The sequence below is a fragment of the Otolemur garnettii genome, unplaced genomic scaffold, assembly GCF_000181295.1.
Source record: "Otolemur garnettii isolate 467f Iridium unplaced genomic scaffold, OtoGar3 scaffold00012, whole genome shotgun sequence".
Classification (NCBI taxonomy): domain Eukaryota; kingdom Metazoa; phylum Chordata; class Mammalia; order Primates; family Galagidae; genus Otolemur; species Otolemur garnettii.
Genome location: NW_003852407.1, coordinates 9,644,909 through 9,665,688, shown reverse-complemented (window position 1 = coordinate 9,665,688; position 20,780 = coordinate 9,644,909). Strand labels below are relative to the sequence as shown.

Genomic DNA, 20,780 nt, shown 5'->3' with positions numbered 1-20,780 from the left:
GGTAAATATGTTTCTTTAGTTATTGCCTCAGATTAGTGCTAATTTACTAGTCTGAACTAAAATTTAATCCTTCCTGGTACCAGTCGTCCATTAGTCAGGGGATCATGAGGAAAGAACGGGCGAGTTTTAGAGAAATAGAGCACCTATCTGTTCTTTGCACATCTGATCATGATGTGAATGATGTATGGCCTACCTGCCCCTTTTATTTCCTTGCTGGTATTTTCTACACAAGTCACCATTCTCAATTGGTGCCAACTGAGCACAAAATAGGACATCTTAGAATGCCATTTGTCTTTAATCTGACAAACTAATTTATCATTGGGATCTACAGATAAGTTAATAAAAAAATACCCTAATGTAGGTACATGATACATTTCTGAAGGTTAGAAATAATAGTCAGACTTGCTTTGTGCCTTCCCACCTAATAGTATTCCCTGCCATGCATCTAGCAAACTTTTTGGTACATAGTACGCATTTAGTCACTATTTTATAAATTGTATTGGGTTGCTACACATTAGTCTACAATGGACACTGATGGATATTGCCTGAAAGTTTCTTGACACCTGCTTGGCAAAGCAAGCACGTGTACATTGTAGTTCCCTGAGCTTTGGGGAATTACTTAGATTTTCCAGGTGTGGTATTTTTAAGGATGTAATCAAAGGCTAGAAGGTGACATTTTGGTCATATATCAAAGACAAGGATTCCACAGCTCTTAGGCAGAAATATCCAGGTTATATTATAGAACATTTCCTCTTGGTCCATTTGTCTAGAAAAATAACTGTTTTAAAATGATGCTTGAAGTCTGCTTCTGTGTCTGCTGGTGATAACCATCTCAGATTCTTTTAGCCTACAGGTGATAATTTACAGGCATCCATCACACTGTAGAATAATACGATTGGTCTTGGTAATAACTGGTCCCTAATCCAAACCTCACCGAGAATTTCTAAACTGTATAAATTATTTACCAGGATTTGAGTAGTATAAAGAAACAGACAGAGTAAGAGAGAAATGAGGTATAAGATTCTAGAGCCAAAGATAGAAGAGTTGACAATGAATGATAAAAGTTAAAATTTCTAAAGACTTGCTTGTGTTAGAAAACGCACCGCACACTATCATGTAGGGGTAGGGCAATCATCGGATTGTTGAAAATGCAAGATCATCGTGGAAAAATAGCTGCCAACTGCCGTCTTTCCTAAATTACATCTTCTGGCACTAGGAGAGTCACTGAGGTGAGGCAGGCCTTCGGTTCTGGGAGCCAAGCATAAAACGTACTGCAGGTGAGTGTACCAATTTAATGGGACAAAAACCCCCAGTGGATTAACTCTTCTGAACCTAAAAAAGAGAAGTCAGCAGAGACCAGCTCTAAGACTAGGAGAGTTTTGTCCACTTTATATTATCTACGGTTTGTTCTTTTTTCTTTTCCTTAGGCCTTTCTTCTTAATTATAAGTGCTTTAGAATTGAATAAATGGTGTAGTGGATTTTGTTTGGGGCAATATGGAGACAGAGAAAACCTGCTTAGTTTTTTGTCCTACTCCCTGGAAGATTTGGTTTGAGAAAAACCCTAAGGGACGTTGGAGTGGCAACAATTACTAATAAAAGATAATTATAGGCCAGGTTCTCTGACCCCAGGAACTAGCAGCAAACAAACAAAAGAGAAGTCTATGGGTTTGAGAAAGGGTCCAGGTCCCAAACAGTAAAAGGACTCACAAGCACAGTATTTTGAAAAGCCATCTTTTAGTCCAATAGCTAAAAATAATCTCTAAATTCCCTTCTCACTTCATCTATTCGTAAGCAAAATGCGTCTTTCTCATCTGAGAGTTTATAATCCCATTGTTCTGTCAGTGCAGTGAAACTCCCAGGTAAATGTTAAGCTATAGGCAGTCAGGGCGCCTGTCTGAGTGAATCTTTTCCATAGTCTCAGAGTTTAGCAAGTGGCAGAGGTATTGTGAATAACAGGAGAAGTGATTAGATAGTGAATAATAGCGACGCCCCTCAACCCTCTTGTTCCTTAATTATGATAAAAAATGTTACCAATCCATGAAGATGGGTTTGATGAATTCTCATGCCTGGCTTTATGGTTTTTCTTTTAGCAATGCGTCTGTTCAACACTCAGCACTGTCCTTTCTAGTAGTGTGCTTTCTGAGCTTGAATTTAAATAAACCAATTCACACAATGGGGAAGGTGAATGAATGGGCAATTTCATTTTACATGATGATCCATTGTAAAATAAACAAGAGAAAAGCCTCTAATGGTTGGCATTTCATGTAAGGGGAAAGAGGAGATTTCGACAATATAGGGAGAACATAGGGTCTCTGGAGACATCAGGCCTTGCGCTCTGCCCATGGTCCTGATGCAGGTGAAGTGATCCTAAGAGGCACTCCTCACCGAGAAGGAGCCGGGGGTCCTTTTATGAGTACATGAACCACCAAATTCATGGCAGCTGCTCTCTTCCTGTTACAGACACAATATCCTTTTGCTACAGCCCAGTGACTTCACTGTGATAATTTTGCCAAAGCTTAACAGGAGCAGAGACTCTAAATACAGGGATATTTTATTTCAGCTCTCCAATGACCCATAACCCGTTCCTATTATTAATAATTCCTCTAAATTTTATCTCTGGAGCATTCAAGAAGACCCATGACTTTTACAATAAGGAAAGACCAGGCTGCAGGTTCCTGTTCTGAATTGTTTCTTAAGCTTCCTTGTTATTTACTGAGATTCCTGAAATGCAAACAACCGGAGTGTTATCAGGCAAAGGCAGATCCCCTGAGTCTTTTATCATTCTGGCTGCAATTTTGCATATTCCTTTTATAACCAGACAGCATACCAAATGAAGCTAGACTCTTTAGAGGGAAATGAGGCAATTGGAATGTCAATTTTATTTAGTAATATATTGTAAAAACTAAACAGCATATCCGGCTGATTGACAAAATCCATCCAACTGGTAGAGGCAAAACAAAACTATCTCAAGAGGTACAGTTATACAGATCTGGGTTTCACCTATAGACAGATATTTAAAGGGAGAGAGAGACAGACAGAGAATATTAAAGCAGAATGCTACATCTGGAACTGTCCAAGTGATAAAATTCAGAGAGAGAGAATGAGAGAGACTCAAGAGCAGGGGTATCATGTCGTATTTTCTCTCTTCTTCTTCAACGAGCCTTTTAGCTTCTTCCACAGGCTGTCTTTTCTCTTTAGTTTCTTTTCCATCAGGGATGGCATGGACTCCTTCTTACGGATTTCCCTCACTAAGCCATGAAATGCATCGTCGATACAGAATCTGAGGGCTGCCGAGGTCTCAAAAAATCTGCAATTATATTCCTGGGCCAGACTCAAACCTTCTTCTGTAGAGACCTAAGGGGGGAAAAATAAATGATATTAGAAAGAGAGAAAGATATTCTTCGAAGAAAAAAAAAGTTCCCTACTAAGACTGGGTCCCAGTTACAGAAAAAAAAAAATGTAAATGTGACAATTTGTTTTAAGGTAGATTCCTAGAATTTCTGAACTTGAAAAACAAATGAGAAACTAGGATTCCTGGAAAAGACAGGTGATGGAAAACTGAGCACAGATAAAACTAGAAATTAGCTATCCAGACTTCAAAAATGTAACATTGCCTAGTGGACAAAATTCACTAGGATTTAGATTAAAACTATGGTGTTTCACATCCCACATCAACTACTTTCTAGCTTTGCAGACTTTGGTAAGATTCTTCACCCGTTGGTCTCATTTTCTCATCTGTAACAGGAGATAATAATACCTAAGGCAAAGGTTCTTTGTTAGGGTTAAACAAGATCGGCTATACCAGGCACGTGAACGTGATGGGCACATAACTAGAGCTCTACACCTGTTGTCATGTTTCAGAGCTTTCTTTTAAGAATGATATCAGGGTGAAGTTGTCAATGAAACTTTAAAAAACAATCTTCTAATAAAATAAACTCAAAAGGTAAAACACCACCCTTATGATAACTACACTTTTCTCTAGCTAAACACTCCAGATTACTCTTTTGCAGCACTTAACTCTTTTCTGGTGCACACTGTTACAATGGATCTTCTAGAGATTGTGAACTGACTGAGCTCAGGGACATGCCTCATTTATCATGGCTTTGGTATCTGCCACAGCTCCTGATGCCATTAGAGGTATTTGAAGAGTTGAGTGAATGATTCATAAAATTGCCTAGGGTTTAACAACTATTAACTAAGGAAGATAAATAAATCACACACAGATGTTTAAACAGTGAGTGGATTACCTACCATTGTAACTGAGGATCATATTCCTGTGCTCCCACATTGCCCTCCTGGAAACCCTGAGTGCTAGGATTTTGACTACAAGGAGTAAAATGCCCAGCCCACCTATGTTGAATGTGTGGCATGACTAACAAGAAAACTTTATTCTTTTAAGCGGCTGACGTTTTGCAATTGTTTAAAATCAGAGTAGAAACCAGTTTTCTTAAGTGATACAACACATTAGATTTCTAGCAAATAGCTGAGCTGGGTGTAAAAATTTATCAGGTCATCAAATCCTTTGTTCTATCTGTGACAGATTAACCTCACCACAGGTGTCAAGTAGAGGTGAATAACTGTCATATTTTAATGCATTGCTGAGCAGCAGTTTTATGCAATAACTATCCATGTTACTGGGTAACTTGCTCTAGTCAACTGCAATGTGTAACTTTGTAAGACATAGAATGCCTGAACCCTCTCCTTTTTCTTTTATTCCTGCTGTAAACACATCTATCCCTTTTGGAACTCATTTTTACCTTATAGTAACTAAAGAAATGCTGTAAATCAACTAACTAAAGCTATTAAAATTCTGGCATATCTGCAACTGGGCAAAGTTATAAGTTTATTAAGTAAGTTGACCAACTTCTAAGTTACTATAAGTAATAATCTGGCTAAATTGTTTGGTATGCATTATGTGGATTACCATTATGTTTAATCATTCATAAGAATTTCCTCTACCAAGAAGCCAGTGATGTGTATATTACATTTTTCTATCACAACACAAATCTTGAATCATTTCCTATTAATCGGATTTCATGAGGTTATATGTATATAAACTAAAGCAGCCTCAAAATCTCTCTGGCTTTCAAAAATATTTGGGTTTTGCTCACACTGTTTCTAGTAGCAGAAGAGTAGGCTGTGGCATCTCAGCTCTAGGCTGTTGCTTGGGTGGTTTTGTTTTCCTATTCTCTTATTTTGGGTTGCAGGTTGACAAAGCCCCTTTTATATGGGAATTGATATGCCCATGACAGAGGGTGGGTGTGCAAGAAGCAGAGATAATTCTACTACATCGCAATGGCCAAATGACAAATGGAGACTCCTAAACTCAACAAGGCAAGGAGCTTCCTCAGCTCAGTTGAAGCATGGCAATACTGGAGAAGAAACAAAGAATCGTAAAGGAAGAATCGAGCCTATCATAATCAATATAAATGCAATATACACTTTGATTTAAAAAGATAAAGACTTTGGACTTAAATGTTTGTAACAGCACAATTCACAACTGCAAAGATATGGACACAAACCAAATACCCATCACAGCATAAGGAGATTAATAAAATGTGGTGTTTGTACCACCTCATTTTTGGGGGACCTTTTTTAATGGCTGAGTAGTACTTCGTGGTACTACTCAGCCATAAAAAGTTTATCTAGTATCTTTTGTATAAACCTGAATGGACCTGGAGAACATTCTACTAAGTGAAGTATCACAAAGAATGGAAAAACAAACACCACATACACTCCATACTAAATCGGAACTAGTCAATCAATACTTACGTGCACACGGGGAAGCAAAACTAGGAATCAAGTAGGCAGGGGTCGGTGGGTGGGTGGGTGGGTTAATCCCTACCTAACACAGATGAGGCACACATTCTGGATGAAGGACATGCTTATAACTTTCACCTAAAAGGTATAAAATGAACTATGTAATCAAAATGTGTGTACTTCTGTAATATTCTGAAATTAAAAAATACTAAAACTAAAATAAGAACAAAGATCACTGGGCCAGATTTTTCAAATGTCACAATCTCAACAACTTATAAGTAAGGATATAGAAAGAGGAAATTTGAATGGAAATTTATACAAAAAGAAAGCTGGTATAGTGGCATAAATAACAGACTCAGTAGACAGGAAATAAAAAAGGCCATCATTAGAGTTAAAAGAAGATATTGTATAATGATAAAAATATCAATCTATTAGGAATACATCACAGTTATAAATTTTTATGTATGAAAATGTAGCCTCAGGATATAATGAAAGAGTTGAAAAAATTAAAATCTAAAATTTTAGTGTTTAGTTTAACACATCTCTCTTGGCAATTGAAAGAATAAGTAGATAGGAAGTCACTAAGAATATGGAAGATTTGAACAAAACAATAAACACAGTTGACCTAATTTACACATTTAAGATACTACAGCTACAAGTGAAAAAATCATATTCTCTTCAAGTAAACTTGAAGCATTTATAGCAACTGACTTAATGCTAAAGCAAGTCTTAAAATATTGGCAATTCCCAGATAAATGAAATTAAGTTAGAGATGAACTTGAAGAATCCTACAAAATTCCAGATATTTGGGGGAACAGTATATTTATAAATAGTTAATAGGTCAGAAAAATTACAGAAAAATTTAAAAATTATTTGGAGCTGAAGAATAATGAAAATGCGGTATGTAAAAACTTGTGTGATTATCTAAAGATTTGTTCAAAATAATGTTTATAACATTACATGAAGGTTTCAGAAAAGTATACACACTCAAATTTAATGATCAAAGTATTAACCTCAAGAAGGTACCAAAAAGCTTGTAAATTAAATTCGCATAAGGCACAAAGAAGGAAACGATAAAGAGAAAAATAATATAATAAAAAAATGCAATAAAAAAGACTAACTACAACAGGAAATTTTTTATAAGGATGTCCAAAGTGATAGAGACCATGCAAGACAGATTAAGGGTGAGGAGAATGGGAAGAGGAAGGTGGGTAGGATCCTACCTTTATTGTTCAGGTCAATGAACACTGTATTGGAGATGAGCATGCTAAATGCCCTCACTTACACATGTAACAAAAGCATTTGTATTTCCTTAATAATTTGAAATTAAAAAAGGAGAAACAAGTCACAAATAATATTAATAATGACAATGTGAACCAGGTGTGGTGATTTATGCTTGTAATCCCAGCACTTTGGGAAGCCAAGGTGGGAGTATTATTTGAGGTCATAAGTTCAAGACCAGCCTGAGAAAGAATGAGCCCCTATCTCTACACTACAAAAGAATAGAAAAGACAGCCAGGTGCAGTGGCACACACGTGTAGTCCTAGCTATTCAGGAGGCTGAGGTAGGAGGATAACTTCAGCCCAGGAGGTTAAGACTGCAGTGAGGGATGATGATTCTTGGATAAAAGAATGAGACTCTGTCTCAAAAAGAAAAAATGACAAAGTGGATATCACTACAGACCCTTGAAACATTTAAAAAGAGGAAATAAGGGAACACAATGCACAATGTTTGTTCTAATGAATCAGAAAAATCAAAGGACAAATTCCTACCAAAACAAAAATTTCGAAACCTTACAGAAAAAAAAAAAAGACAATATGAATTATCTTACACATGAGACAGACAATTAAATCTTTTCACAATTCTTTATGGCCAGAAGCTGCTTTTGATGAATATGTGTAGATATATGTCCCAAAGACATACATATAATTGTTCATGGAAATATTATCTGCAATAGCAAAAGCAAATTAAATGCAGAAACCCACAAAAATGGTAATATCAGTAGGTTTAATGTATAATTTGCGTTATATTAATGTAATGTAATACTGTTCAGTGTAAATGATGACACACCGGTATATACAATTTATGTAAATCTCACAAACAATAACATTGAGTGAAAGAAGTCAGACTCTAAGGAATGCTTCAATAATTTTGTAGTTTAGCCTAACTTTAGAGTGACAGAATAAGGCAATGGGAAGTTTCCATACACCCCACATCTAGTTTCTTCTACTGTTACATAAAATGGCACACAATTACATTTATAGAAAGTTTAAAAACACAAAAACTATTTTTTTTGAGAAATGGTCTCACTTTGATGCCCTTTCTACAGTGCTATGGCATCATAGCTCACAGAAACCTCAAACTCTTGGGCACAAGTAATTCTCTTGCCTCAGCCTCCCGAGTCTCTGGGACTACAGACTTAAATCAAAACCATCCTCCCATCCCGCCTTGGTGCAAGGAAAAATTGTCTTTCATAAAGCTAGTCCCTGGAAAAGTTGGAGCCTAAAATGTTGGGGTCTGCTGTTTTGTAAGATATTTGAATTAAACAATTAAACAAAGACATTGTGGAATGTGCAGCATCCCCTTGGAATTTAGAGCACTAATTTGTCCTCAGGTACAGTGATATTTCTGTAGCTAACTATTGCAACTTTCACAGTTTGGGGTGAGAACGTTTAATATCACAAATATTTGGTGTCATTCCAAATTAGTGTCTAGGTTCAAGGCAAATACAGTCAAATCCTAGAAACTTTCAAATCACAGAGTCTTATACAGAATCCCATTCTAAAATTCATTGGGAAGAATATAGGTGCAGGAAAGAAATATTTTATTCTTGTAAGATGGAAGTGGAGAGAAGAACAATAACAATGTTGTTGGTCGCACCAGATTAAGGCTCTCTGCAAAGAGAAGTGGTTCAGAGAGTGGGACATTAGTTAAGGGCTAGACAAATTGCCCTATTATATTGTAATAGAGAACTTAGAAACAAGATCAACATATATACCGGAGCTTGATGTATTATTGGGGTGGCATTCCCAATCTGTGGGGAAATGAAGGTGCCGTCAATGGCGCTCTGACATTGAGTTATCATTTTGGATTATTTTTGACCAAGATGTATGGGGGTTATTTTCACTAGCACAGAAAGGTAATTTTTCTTTGGGGAGAGTAGAAGTATCATAGAAAGGGTTTAGAGTTAAGTTCTTAGCTAAATCTATGCGACAGTATTTTTTATAGATTTGAAAAGCAATGTATCTATGTCTATTTATTTTAGTATATACATACATAGGCATATGTATATTTCTCTATATAAACACGTACATATATATATATGAAATATTTTCTGATTAGAAAACTGTAAGCATCACAAATAAATCATTAGAACATCAAAATTCAGTTGAAAGTCCAATGTAATAATTAAGCTCAATTTGAAGTAAAGTTAGCAAGCAAATTCCATGCTCAGAATCTTATTGGAATGAGACGCAACAAAACAGCACCTTTAATAGATGATATAACTACATATTTTAATGTTGGTAACAGGCTGAAGTATAGTTAAATCTGTGTCTACTCATTCTTCTGATAGGTAATGTAGGAATCACCAATTTTCCGTTTCAAAGCATGAAATATACTCATATATAATCTTAGATTTGTTAGCAGAATATTAATTCTGTATTACTAATTGAAAATTGATTCAGTAATTTTTACATTGGTCATAATGAAATCTAAATGGAAGTTAAATTTGTTATTTGACCCCTTCTAAATTTCCTAAAAAAATGTCTTATTGGATCAGTGACCTAAAATTTTTATTTTTTCAAAGAAAAGTACTAACGTGAAAGCACACTTTAACAAAAAATTTCCATGTTCAGTAAAATTCCATCTCACACCAACATTGACAAACCATACATTTACCTTCCCTACTTTTGTCCTTGAAATTTATATACCATAAATTTAATGCTAGAACTTGAGTCCAAACATTAAAAAAAACAGGCCCGGCTCGGCGCCTGTGGCTCAAGTGGCTAAGAAGCCAGCCACATACACCTAAGGTGGCAGGTTCGAATCCCCAGCCCAGGCCTGCCAAATAACAATGATGGCTGCAACCCCAAAATGGCCAGGCCTTGTGGCAGGCGCCTGTAGTCCCAGCTACTTGGGAGGCTGAGGCAGGAGACTCGCTTGAGCCCAGGAGTTGGAGGTTGCTGTGAGCGTGATGCCATGGCACTCTACCCAGGGGGATAGCTTGAGGCTCTGTCTCAAAAAAAAAAAAAAAAACAGGCCCCATAAATATTATTAATATTTACAGATGTATCAGTTTTATGCTTAGTAATTATGGTCAATATGTAGGCCATAAAAATTGCAGTAGTATCACAGGGAGTAATTTTGAGTCAGTCTGCTAGTGGTGTGTGGGGTTCTGAATGGTTTAGAACCAGAAGGTATAACAGGAAGTAGCAGCTTTTATATTAAGGTTTCAAAATGGGGGAATTAATATATTGTTTTGCTACATCTTGTCTCTCCAAATATTAAGTAAAATAAGATACTTTAAGTCACCAATGTTCACCCACATAATGAGGTAACTGCTAAGAAAAACTCACAATGTTAGCAGAGAATTAGATTGGCTTATTTTTCAAATGAGGGCTTTCAGGCCCAGAAATGTTAAGCAATGATTAAGACATGGTTTAAGGTCACACACCTAATCAAGAAAAACATTCATCAAGTTTTACACTCTCCCGTTAACTCTTGCTCCCAGACTGCCGTTTCTCCTGGTGTCCTTTCAATTCCCTTTGCTAGTATTCCATATCTATGTAATTGATTATTCTGATGTGAGATTTTCTAAGTTGATTCTTAAATAGTAAACAAATGGCTTTAAGATTTTATATTGTGTTTACATCCAAAGTGCATGTTAAGTACAGAAACACAGGGGGAAAATGTCACAGAAAGATTTTTCTGGACGTAAGGAGCAATTGATGTGGGTACTATTATGCCACACTGCCCTTCCATTGTTAAGAAGGAAACTTTGTGATTTAATGTGCCACCTGAAGGCCTTCAAAGGCAATGGCAGGGAAGATGGAATAATGAAAAATGTTTCATACCAGTAATAGAAAATTTCAATAACCCAGGGGTGCCATCTTTTTAATATATATGACCTTTTTCACCGAGGAAGATCACCATGTAATGGGCCAGGTACTCCCTGAAATACCATTTTCCATCTGCCTAAGGAGGCATTAGAACTCAGCCACAGCTGCATGGGGGGTTGATGGGCCTACTGGGGCAGCAAGGCAAGCAGAGCCTCTTCTGGTCCAGGCCAGCTGCTAGTGGGAAGCCACATGAGCACACCAGCCAATTACAGTTCCTGTCTCAACAATCTGCTGACTTCAGGAGCTTCCTGGCTCTTTACATCTTTGTATCTTTTACCTGAGTTTAGTAAAAATAAGATATAATAAATTGAATTAAATTACTGTAAAGGTAGTCAGAGTGGTTGCCCAATAATCTACATCATTCTTAACAGCACAAAAGGAAACTCACAGTGCTCAGCTCTAATTGCTAACCTTGAGTGAAACGAGATTGGCAGAAAGATGGGTCTTATTCTCCCTGCAGAAGCTTCACGAGCAAAATACGTTAGTGGTAATCCTACTGGGTGCTGTTAAAATGTTTAGTGTATGGAGTGAATTCTTTGTGATTTGCTTTGTATTTTCTAATATCTCATTCTCGTCAGAATTTCATGCCAGTCTTTCCTGTAGAGTTAATTTTCATGATACAACCTACATCATCAAAGTAGCAGAAATCATGGTTTCCTGGGATATATGAGACCCAAATAGCTTACTTGTTAACTTAAATGGAAAGCAGCAGCCCAAACTCAGATTACTCGATTTTCATTTTGCTGAGTTGAATGCTTGATTTGATCAGTGTGAACAATATGAATGGACTTGTCAGTTTTCTCGACTAGTTCTAATGAAAATGCTTTTCATTTAATTAATTTGATTTATTCACTTATTTAATCTGAGAGTGTTTTTTATCAAGAGATCATCTTTCCATTGAAAGGTAAATGTTACATGTCATCTCAAAGTCCTTGGGGGAAAATCAAAACTAAGCAAAGCGCTGGCAAGAGGTCCCACCCGTAGCTGTAGTCACTGACACAGGGGAAGCCATTCCTGATAGATGAGGGTGTGTTCACATGTGCTCCTTCCCAGCGTGCTCTCTCTGCCCTGCTATTCTCTCCACTTCTATTTTCTAGATAGGTGACCAAGTCTGTGGTACTAAGCTGAAGCTCAACTGGAGAAGGAATGTCAGTCTCTTATTAGCAGGTTCTTCAAACTTTTAGGATAGAGTACGTCAGAGCCTCCTTCCTGTGTCTTGTCAAGGAGGAGGGCAAGAATCCTCCCTCCTTTCTTTGGGGTACAAGGAGAAAACACGCTCCCACCCTTGGCTTAAAGACTCCAGATTCCCCCCTGGGTTCATAGACTGGGAGAGGATATGGATTAGGGAAAGGCGAGAGTGGGATCAAGAGAGATGGTTTGGTTGTATAATTCTTTGTGGCTCCATTTAGAATGTGAAGTACCTTTTTGCACCTGAGGGCCCACATGCCTCAATACAAACCTTTCCATCTTTATACCTTTGCATATTGCTTTGTTCCCAGTTTGAAGGCCTTGCATGTTTCTTCTGTTACCTCTTCCAGACCTATTCTGGACTTCACAGACCAATGCAGTCTGTGGTGATCTTGGTGCTTTCTGCTTTGCTGTGCCACTTATCCATAAGGAAAGGTCATTGGCCTTATGGTTTTGTTGTTTTATCTCACCAACCAAACTCTAAGGTAGTGGAACAGAAACCATATATATATATATATATTTTTTTTTTTTTCCTTTTGACCTCATTGTGCTTAGCCATAAATGCTGCAGGTGGTACTATATAGATGCTCATTAAATATTTAATTTTGATGATGGTAATGATGACATCTCATAAACACTCAATGGTCACCCCAGGGTCCATCAGACTGCAATTCCAGAGGCCAGGATATGGTTTTCAAATGTATTTGGCTATAGCATGGGCTTTAGCAAATGCCTCATGAAGTCTTGCCATGGTGGGTGAAGGTATAGTTTCTGGAATTAGCTTACCAAGACCCAAATTCAGGCTACTCCATGTTTTGGCCATGAGTTCTTGGATAGTTGCTTTGACTATCTGTGGCTCAATGTCCTCATCTATAAAGTCCTGTCTTATAGAATTGTTAATGTAACTCAATAAGCTGGTAAACTCTAGCCTTTGCACAGCACACAGTTCCTGGCATATTGTGTGCATCCAATAAATGTTACTTTCCCCCCCAATGTCTGAAAAGAAGGAAGAGGAAATTTTCGAATCCTCTAGATGTCATCTTGGCACAGTTTATATTTTTTTCTATTTATCCTTATGATCTACAAACTCTACATATTTGACCTCTGGTCAGTTCCTCAAGGCTGATTCACACCACTCTCCCATCATTCATGACACCCTGTCATATACTTCTACACATGACCAGTGCAATCATCTTCCCTTCAAGTATGCAAGTCCTATTTCCTTTGCCTGGAACATGATCCCAGCAAGGTCTCCTCCTAACTATTCTCTTCATATCCCAGCTCAGATAAATCTGAAACCTTGTCTAGCTGTCTTTTAAAGCCATTCTTCTTCTACATGCCCAGTAGTGCTGTCCTATGACTCTGCTTTATTTTTTTGGATAGTAGGGTGGGGGGTATACCTAATGACTCTCTGAAGTCATCTCATTATTTGGTGTATATGCTTAATTTACATCCCCCTCCAGTATAAAGTAGGCTTAGTTTTGCTGTAAATGTGTCTGTCCTGTTCACCTCTGCACCCAGTCTTGAGTGCAGGCATACACCTAGGAGGAACTCATTCTCTGTGAAGTGACTCCATTGGAACTCAGGCCAGGCCATGGCATAGAGCTAGAGTTACAATAAGTAGAGGAGTTAGGTGTCAATCGAGACAATAAAAAAGTCAAAATGAAATTGCACATCAACGAAAGTGGCTAGCGCAGGGTACAGCACTACAGTGGCATTTATAAACAGGATCCAGCCTTGTCTTAGTGGTTGTCAGCCTCTGGAGGGAGGGTGCCTCAGTCAGAGATCTGAATGACATGTGGTAATTATCAGGTTAGTAGGAGGACTGGGGTGTTTGGGGAACAGAAAGGAGTCTCAGGAAGAAGGACTAATAAAGGCCTAAGGCAGAAGCGATGACAGTGCTTTTGTGGGATCGTCGATAGTTAATGTGGTTTAGACCAGAGCACAAGAGGGGAGGGACTGAATAATAGCATACTCAGAAGAAATTAGTTTGCTTGAATGTCTAATTTACTTAGATCCATACGAAATTTGTTAAGAACCCATCAATGGAATAATCAAAAAAGAATAAAAAGCCTATTTCTTGAGTGCCTACTCTGTGCAAGGAGATGTAATAGGTTTTCTCTCTCCTGCTGTTCTGGAGAGGTATTGATTGAATGGAGAGAAAGCAGGACATAATAAATTAAATGGTGTAGCCAGTCCTTCTGAGGCATGAGATGGTAATGGCTCTAGGGTAAAGGGTTTAGACTGCTTTGTACAGGAGACATTTGAAGTCTCAAAGGCCTTGTGCTTTTCATCCGAGAAGCTCTGTTCTGCTTGGGGGGAAAGGTTGCCATGGCAGCCAGTAGTTGCTATGAAGGAAAAAAAGAGAAGGTTAATGCTAAATATTTTGCTAACAGCAAGATCTGGTTCTTCTTTGAATTTTTCTCCTAAAGACTTTACTTTTACAATATCTTGTTAAAATTATAAATCAACAGACTTAGGAAATATGTATAATATATAGATATATACGCACATATATAAATGCAAGAATATATATTTGTATATATATATACATGCATGTGCATGCCTAAGGATATTTTCATGTATTTGCACTAATAAATAAAATAAATGTGTATGTTTGGTGTATATTAAATCAACGGTTCAAGAGAACCATCAGGGAATTGCTTATTATGTATACCTAAATTTTCCAAGTGGCCAAAACTTTACTCTCTAAACACCAAAAAATATTTCAGTAGTTAATTTATTACATTAATAAATTTATATCAGATAAAAATATAAGAAGGGAACTTAAGGGAGTATTATATTTAGAATACATATGATAATTTAATTAATAAACTATAAAACTGTATGATGTGTGGATCTCCTGCAGAATGTAGGCCCATGCGAGCAAGGGACACAGCATTGCCAGCAAACACCTCAATGCTCTGCACATGACCCATGTTCAGTAAACATATTTTCTATTTTTTCATGGATAATGAAAAAGTAGATAGAAAGCTGATGAAGGAAGAAATAATTCAGAACCTGGAATCTCACTTGAATGACTAAAGGTTTTAAGTTATTTCCATTAAAACGTCCATGCCATTCATTTCCAATTAAGATGTCAGATCCCATATGCTCTCAGAATAGAACATGTGCCCTGTGGACTTTCCACATAGAAAAAAAGAAGAAGACAGGGTCATCATGCTTCCTTGAATGGGATTCAGGGATCATAGTGGCAGATGATAAAGTCCAAAGGAAAGCCAGGGTTTCCTAGAGGTATTATCCTTCAAGTTCACAGTCAACCTGTGTATCTTTCTGGATCCTATTTGGGAAACCCATACCATGTAAAGAAGGATGAATTAGAACAAAGTAAGTTTGCTGTAAGTTTGTCTGCAGAAGGCAACACTGAACACACGCTGGTCATTTTTCTGATCTTACACACACGGAGCTGGACTTTTTGAAAATGTATGTGCCTGTGCTTATTGGTGCACTATATATTTAGATTTCAATCTTAGCAAAGTCATCTGTGCTCCTGTCAACTATTTTCCTTATGATTAGCCAGTGCCCTTTCCTGTCCTTCATTTAGTTCTTAAAAACCTTCACTTCTTGTCTCAGGTCTCTGACCCCATCCTCATTTTCAGCAGATTTCATGCCCTCTTACTTCACCTCGGTGAGAAAATGAACACATCCCCGAAGAATGACTTTAACATCCTAGACTAGCACCTGAAACTTACACGCATCATTAAACATCTTATCTTACTCTTTTACCTCTCAAAGAGAGGTTACTGAATCTTGTCAAATCGGATACCTCCATCTGGTCTCTCAGTCACCTTTTTTTTATCTACTTCATTCCGACCTGCAACCATTAGCTGTCCCACCTCTGTCCCATACTTTCAGCTTTATTCTCTAATATTCTTTTTAGTCTCAGAAAAATATGTAAGTTTCATCTATTTTTAGAGTCCAGTTCAGTTACTTTCTCCTATCTGTCCTTCCATTCACTGTCAAAAGTAGATCATTCACAAAATCATTTGTATAAGGTTAAGAATAGATAAAATGAGGTGGAGGCAGAAATGTGACCAGGAGAAGGATGTACAATTTCAAGGCAAAATACATTGTAAATTCATGTGCTGATTTATTTTAATCACTTCTGATTTGCACATCAATGTTCACCATCTATGCTCTTCTCCCCCGCCATTCTCCTCACATTGTTTGCAAAGGTATAAATACTGTCCTTATTGATGAAACCAACCGATGTCCCAGTGACATTTTACTACTTGCAACATTTGACAAACTTCCTAGTTCCTTCTTTAAATTCTTCTGGCCAAGCATGGTGGCTGACACCTATAATCCCAGCACTTCGGATTGCTGAGGAAGAAGGATTGCTTGAGTCCAGGAGTTGAGACCACCAGCTCAGGAAAGAGTGAGCCTCTGTCAAATTAAAATTAAAAAAAAAAATCCAGGTGTGGTGGCATGTACTTGTAGTCCTAGCTACTCAGGAGGTTGAGGTGAGATGATCATTTGAGCCCAGGAGTGGAGGCTACAGCAAGCTATGATCTCACCACTGCACTCCACCCTGGGTGACAGAATCAGTTCCTGTCTCTAAGAAATGAAGTAATAAGAATAAAATTAAGGGCTTATCCTTCAACTGATGACATATCCTTTCCTAATTTTCTAACCTCTTCCTAATTACCCTTTATGATTATCTTGGTATCCTACTCTTAACTCATGCATTCTGCAATTATGTGTCCATGGGTTCCATCTTCGACTCTCATCAGAACTTACACCATCAACTACTCTAGATATCAGGCCTGTAGGCTTGGACTGGAGCTGAACCACCAGCTTTCCAGAGCATTTGGCTTGTAGATGGCAGATGTGAGACCTTTTAACCTTCATGACTGTGTGAGCCAGTCTTTCATAAGAAACCTTTTTCATATATCTCTATATATTCTGTTGGTCCTGTTTCTTTGGAAGATCCTAATATATTCCTTAAATCAAAAGAGTTTGAAATTTCAATAGCCTTTAGGGTCCTCTTCAAACCACCAACTCATCAACTATGTTTCATCTACAACATCCATGAGGGCTACCAAGTTTCTGCAGACACACTCTGATTGCACATTCTTCTGTAAAATGGCCATTTTTGTCAAAGTTTCTCATAGTTAGTCATAAGAAAATTCAGATTTCAGAGCTGAAATTGGTCCTGGGCATCATGGACTTCAAATTCTTTCTTATATAAACTAAATAAACTAAAATGATTAGGGACTACCTACATTTCCAACATTATATAGTTCTCCCATATTGGAAACCGATACTAAAACCAAATTTTGAACTTTGCATTCCCTACAACACAGAGACAGTGGAGCTGAAGAGACGGTGTGTGAAACAATTGTGTTTTAGTAGAGAGAAAAATGGAAGAAATGGTCAAAAAAGAGACTTCCTTGGACAATCAGGCTTACATTGAGATGGGAGAAGCAAGGATTAAAAGCTGTTACTATTTTTCCCAGTTTAGTCAGAAGGCAGCAGAGGACCTTCCACTTCTGGAGCGAGGGCTTTCAGTTTGTGAAATATGAACACATATTTTAAATTTATACAATTTAAACTTCTTTTATTATAGAATGTGTGGCTGCACATTTTCATCCTTTTGGATCTGAAATACATTATATGTAGATTCAAGTGGCTGCACAGATGACAGTTTACTCCTCTGTGGCTTTCAAATCTCCTTCCATTTGTTGATTCCTAAGCCAAGTTGCCTGATCATTCCCCAGATGAACAAAATGACCTGCCTCAGTGGCTGGGACACAGCACGCCAGAGCAAGGAAGGTAATCTTGACAAGTCTGTTAAGAAGCAGCAGCCTGAGACTACATCTCCACTCAGTGACACCTGCTTTCTCTTCCAGATTCTGGTCATGTCAGAGTACCTGGCAAACAACACTATCACTGCAATGACTTGTCAGCTCACTGACATTATCTATGCTTTTCCCTCTGCAGAAGCAGCTGAGAACATAGTTTGCGTTAGTCAAAACAGCAGGTCTCACTGAGATACAGAGAAAAAACATCCTATTTAGGAGTCTGCTTTCTGGAATCAAATGACCTGAGTTCCAATCTCAGCTCTGCCATTTACTAGTTGAGTGTCCTTAATTGAGTTAGTTAGCCTCTGTAACACTCAGTGTCACATCTTAAAGTTCATAAGAGAAATGACTGATATTATAAACAGAAGGTCTTCTGTATAATAAATACTAAAAGTAGTGTAATAACAAATGTAATGTAATATAATTAAATTCAATACAATATTAAATGTTATCTTTTGAATGTTTTGATTCTTTATTCTTTTGACACATATTATTGGCTTGTCTCCACCTATAAATTATATACCTGGATATGAATGAGAAGTTTGATTCTTGTCTTTATGACCACACCAAACGGTGGGGACTTTCTATCGTCCTTTAAGAGTATTTTATTGAATGAGACAGAAAAGCATTTTACTAAAATCAAAAGCAATCACAGTGATGCTTAATCAGTGAAGGCTGAAGTCACTTTTGTCATGCTGTTTGTTGAAAGCCATCGATAGGATTTCAGTTCCCTTTCTCCTGCATTCCCTTTTGAATTCCTTACTCTCCTCCAGTACCCTATTTTATTCTTTTATCTTTTCTTCTTGCTCTTCTTCTCCTTCTTTATGTCTTCCCTGCTTCTTTGGTCGTCCTCCAACAAATCCTGAAGACTTTTCTAAAATGATTCCCAGACCCCACGTCATAAATTGTTTGTTGATTTCCCAAACTAAGTGTGATTTCTTCCTCTTCATAAGTCTCTAATCAAATTGGTTGTATCACTTACCTTTTACTATAATTAATATATTTGTTAGCCCTTAGCTGGGATTAATTTTATTAATACAGAAAGAGTCTTATTTTTTTTCTGGATGTCTCCTATAATCAGGATAACTTTCAAATTGATCTGAAAACATGATTTCTATTATTTCCTAAAACTAACTAACTAACTAACAACAATTTATAAATTTTCCCCCTTCTCCCAATTAATGAAATGCTTTTGTCCCCCTTAGGAATTTCAGTTCTTCTTAGTTAATCTCCCTCCCATAATATGTGACTATCAAAGCAACCTGAATTTGCTCTTGAGATCAGATATTGGCTTTTCACAAAGGTATCTAATCAGCAAAATTTTCAACTCCCTTGATCAACTGTTATTAGCTTAAGTGAAAACTATGGTGGGTAGACATTTAAGAGAAATCATGGAATCCTTGCCATTAGAGACAGCACTGTAAAGTATTTCAAGATATCATTGTTTCTGAAACATCCTGGTGAGAGGGGGCATCTTTACCTTCTTTATGGACATGTTCAGTAATGAGTTTATTCACATATGGGAAAATTGCAGACCACTTAATGTATGTGTTCACTAGGAGAAAGTTAATAATGCTAAGAAAATGCTTTCTCCTTACTTTTTTATCTAATGGGCTTATTCTAGCCTTTATAAACACATCCAGAGTAACTCTCTTCCCCATTTTCTTCTGTATGATAACTCTTATAATATAAAAATGTACATTATGTCTCATACTGATTTTTTACTACTGAATTGTACTCAGAAAATTATTTTGACTCATTTCAGAAGACAGTCTTTATCCTGCAAGAGTTTTAAATTGAAAAATATATGACTTAGTAGAAAAATGAGTAGATGGCTCTAATTTTGTTCTTACAGAGTAATGTGAAACCATAGAAGACAGCTATTTATTAAAATCAACGGCAACAACAACAATAAAACTTTGGTTGCAAGACCGTTACTTTTCTAACCACAGAGGATGCATAACTGACCACACCAGACATTAAAGTCTTTTTTTTATTATTATTATTTTATTTCTTTTTTTTTACTGTCTTTGTTATTCACTATGCTAGAATAAGGGTGAATAGTTGAACAGTTGGGGCACCAAACATTAATTTCTTTATTAAATAAAAAAATAATATAAGATACTGAAAGATACCCCTGTGAAAGTCAATATTAGCGCTATCTGCTTTCTAGGAAGTCACTTCCTTCAGTGACTTGCTGTGAATATGTTTTCCCTAGCATATAGCTTCTGATTAACATTGCAATGTTTTTGTTGATCTCAATCAACCAACACAGTATGTATATAAATAATAGATATTCAATAAATATTTATTAAACTTAGAATGGTACAGATGAATATCAACAAGATGAGTTTCATGATACTGTCACGTTGTTTAACAATGGGGATACATTTTTTCAGAAATTGTTAGATGACTTCATTGTCATGCAAATATCAGGGGGTGTAGTTATACAAACTGAGACTGCACAATCTACTACACACCTACGTTATGTAGTGCAGCTTATTCTCCTAGGCTGCAAACCTGTGCCCCATGTTACTCTATTGAAAACTGTAGAAATTACAGCTGAACCTGTGCAAGTTGATCATCCTACTATATTGATACATCTATGTGGTGAATGTCCGGTCTAGGAAAATTAGGTCAACTTAAAGAGGTGGTCAACAATGGAGATTGTACATATATGGAATTACATAAAATTAATGGTAAATATTTGTGTATCTAAGTATCTAAACATAGACGAGATACAGTAAAAATACAATATAAAATGGTATCCCCAACCTTTTTGGCACCAGGGACTGATTCCAGGGAGGGCAATTTTTCCATGGGGGTAAGTAGAACTCATTGGAGGTAAGTAGAACACATTCAATTCCCATAAAAAATGTGAAACCT

The 20,780-nt window shown here is 37.0% G+C and overlaps 1 protein-coding gene across 1 annotated transcript in view; it reads right to left on the bottom strand.

Moving 5' to 3' along the window:
* Window positions 1–2,857: 2,857 nt before the first annotated feature.
* The window catches only part of RIT2 (Ras like without CAAX 2), a 366,925-nt gene continuing 349,002 nt past the window's right edge, over window positions 2,858–20,780 (bottom strand). The window contains exon 5 of the mRNA XM_003784731.2: window positions 2,858–3,355. Within this exon, the coding sequence (XP_003784779.1) occupies window positions 3,128–3,355 (228 nt within the window). The 3' untranslated portion in view covers window positions 2,858–3,127. The remainder of the gene's footprint in view (window positions 3,356–20,780) is intronic.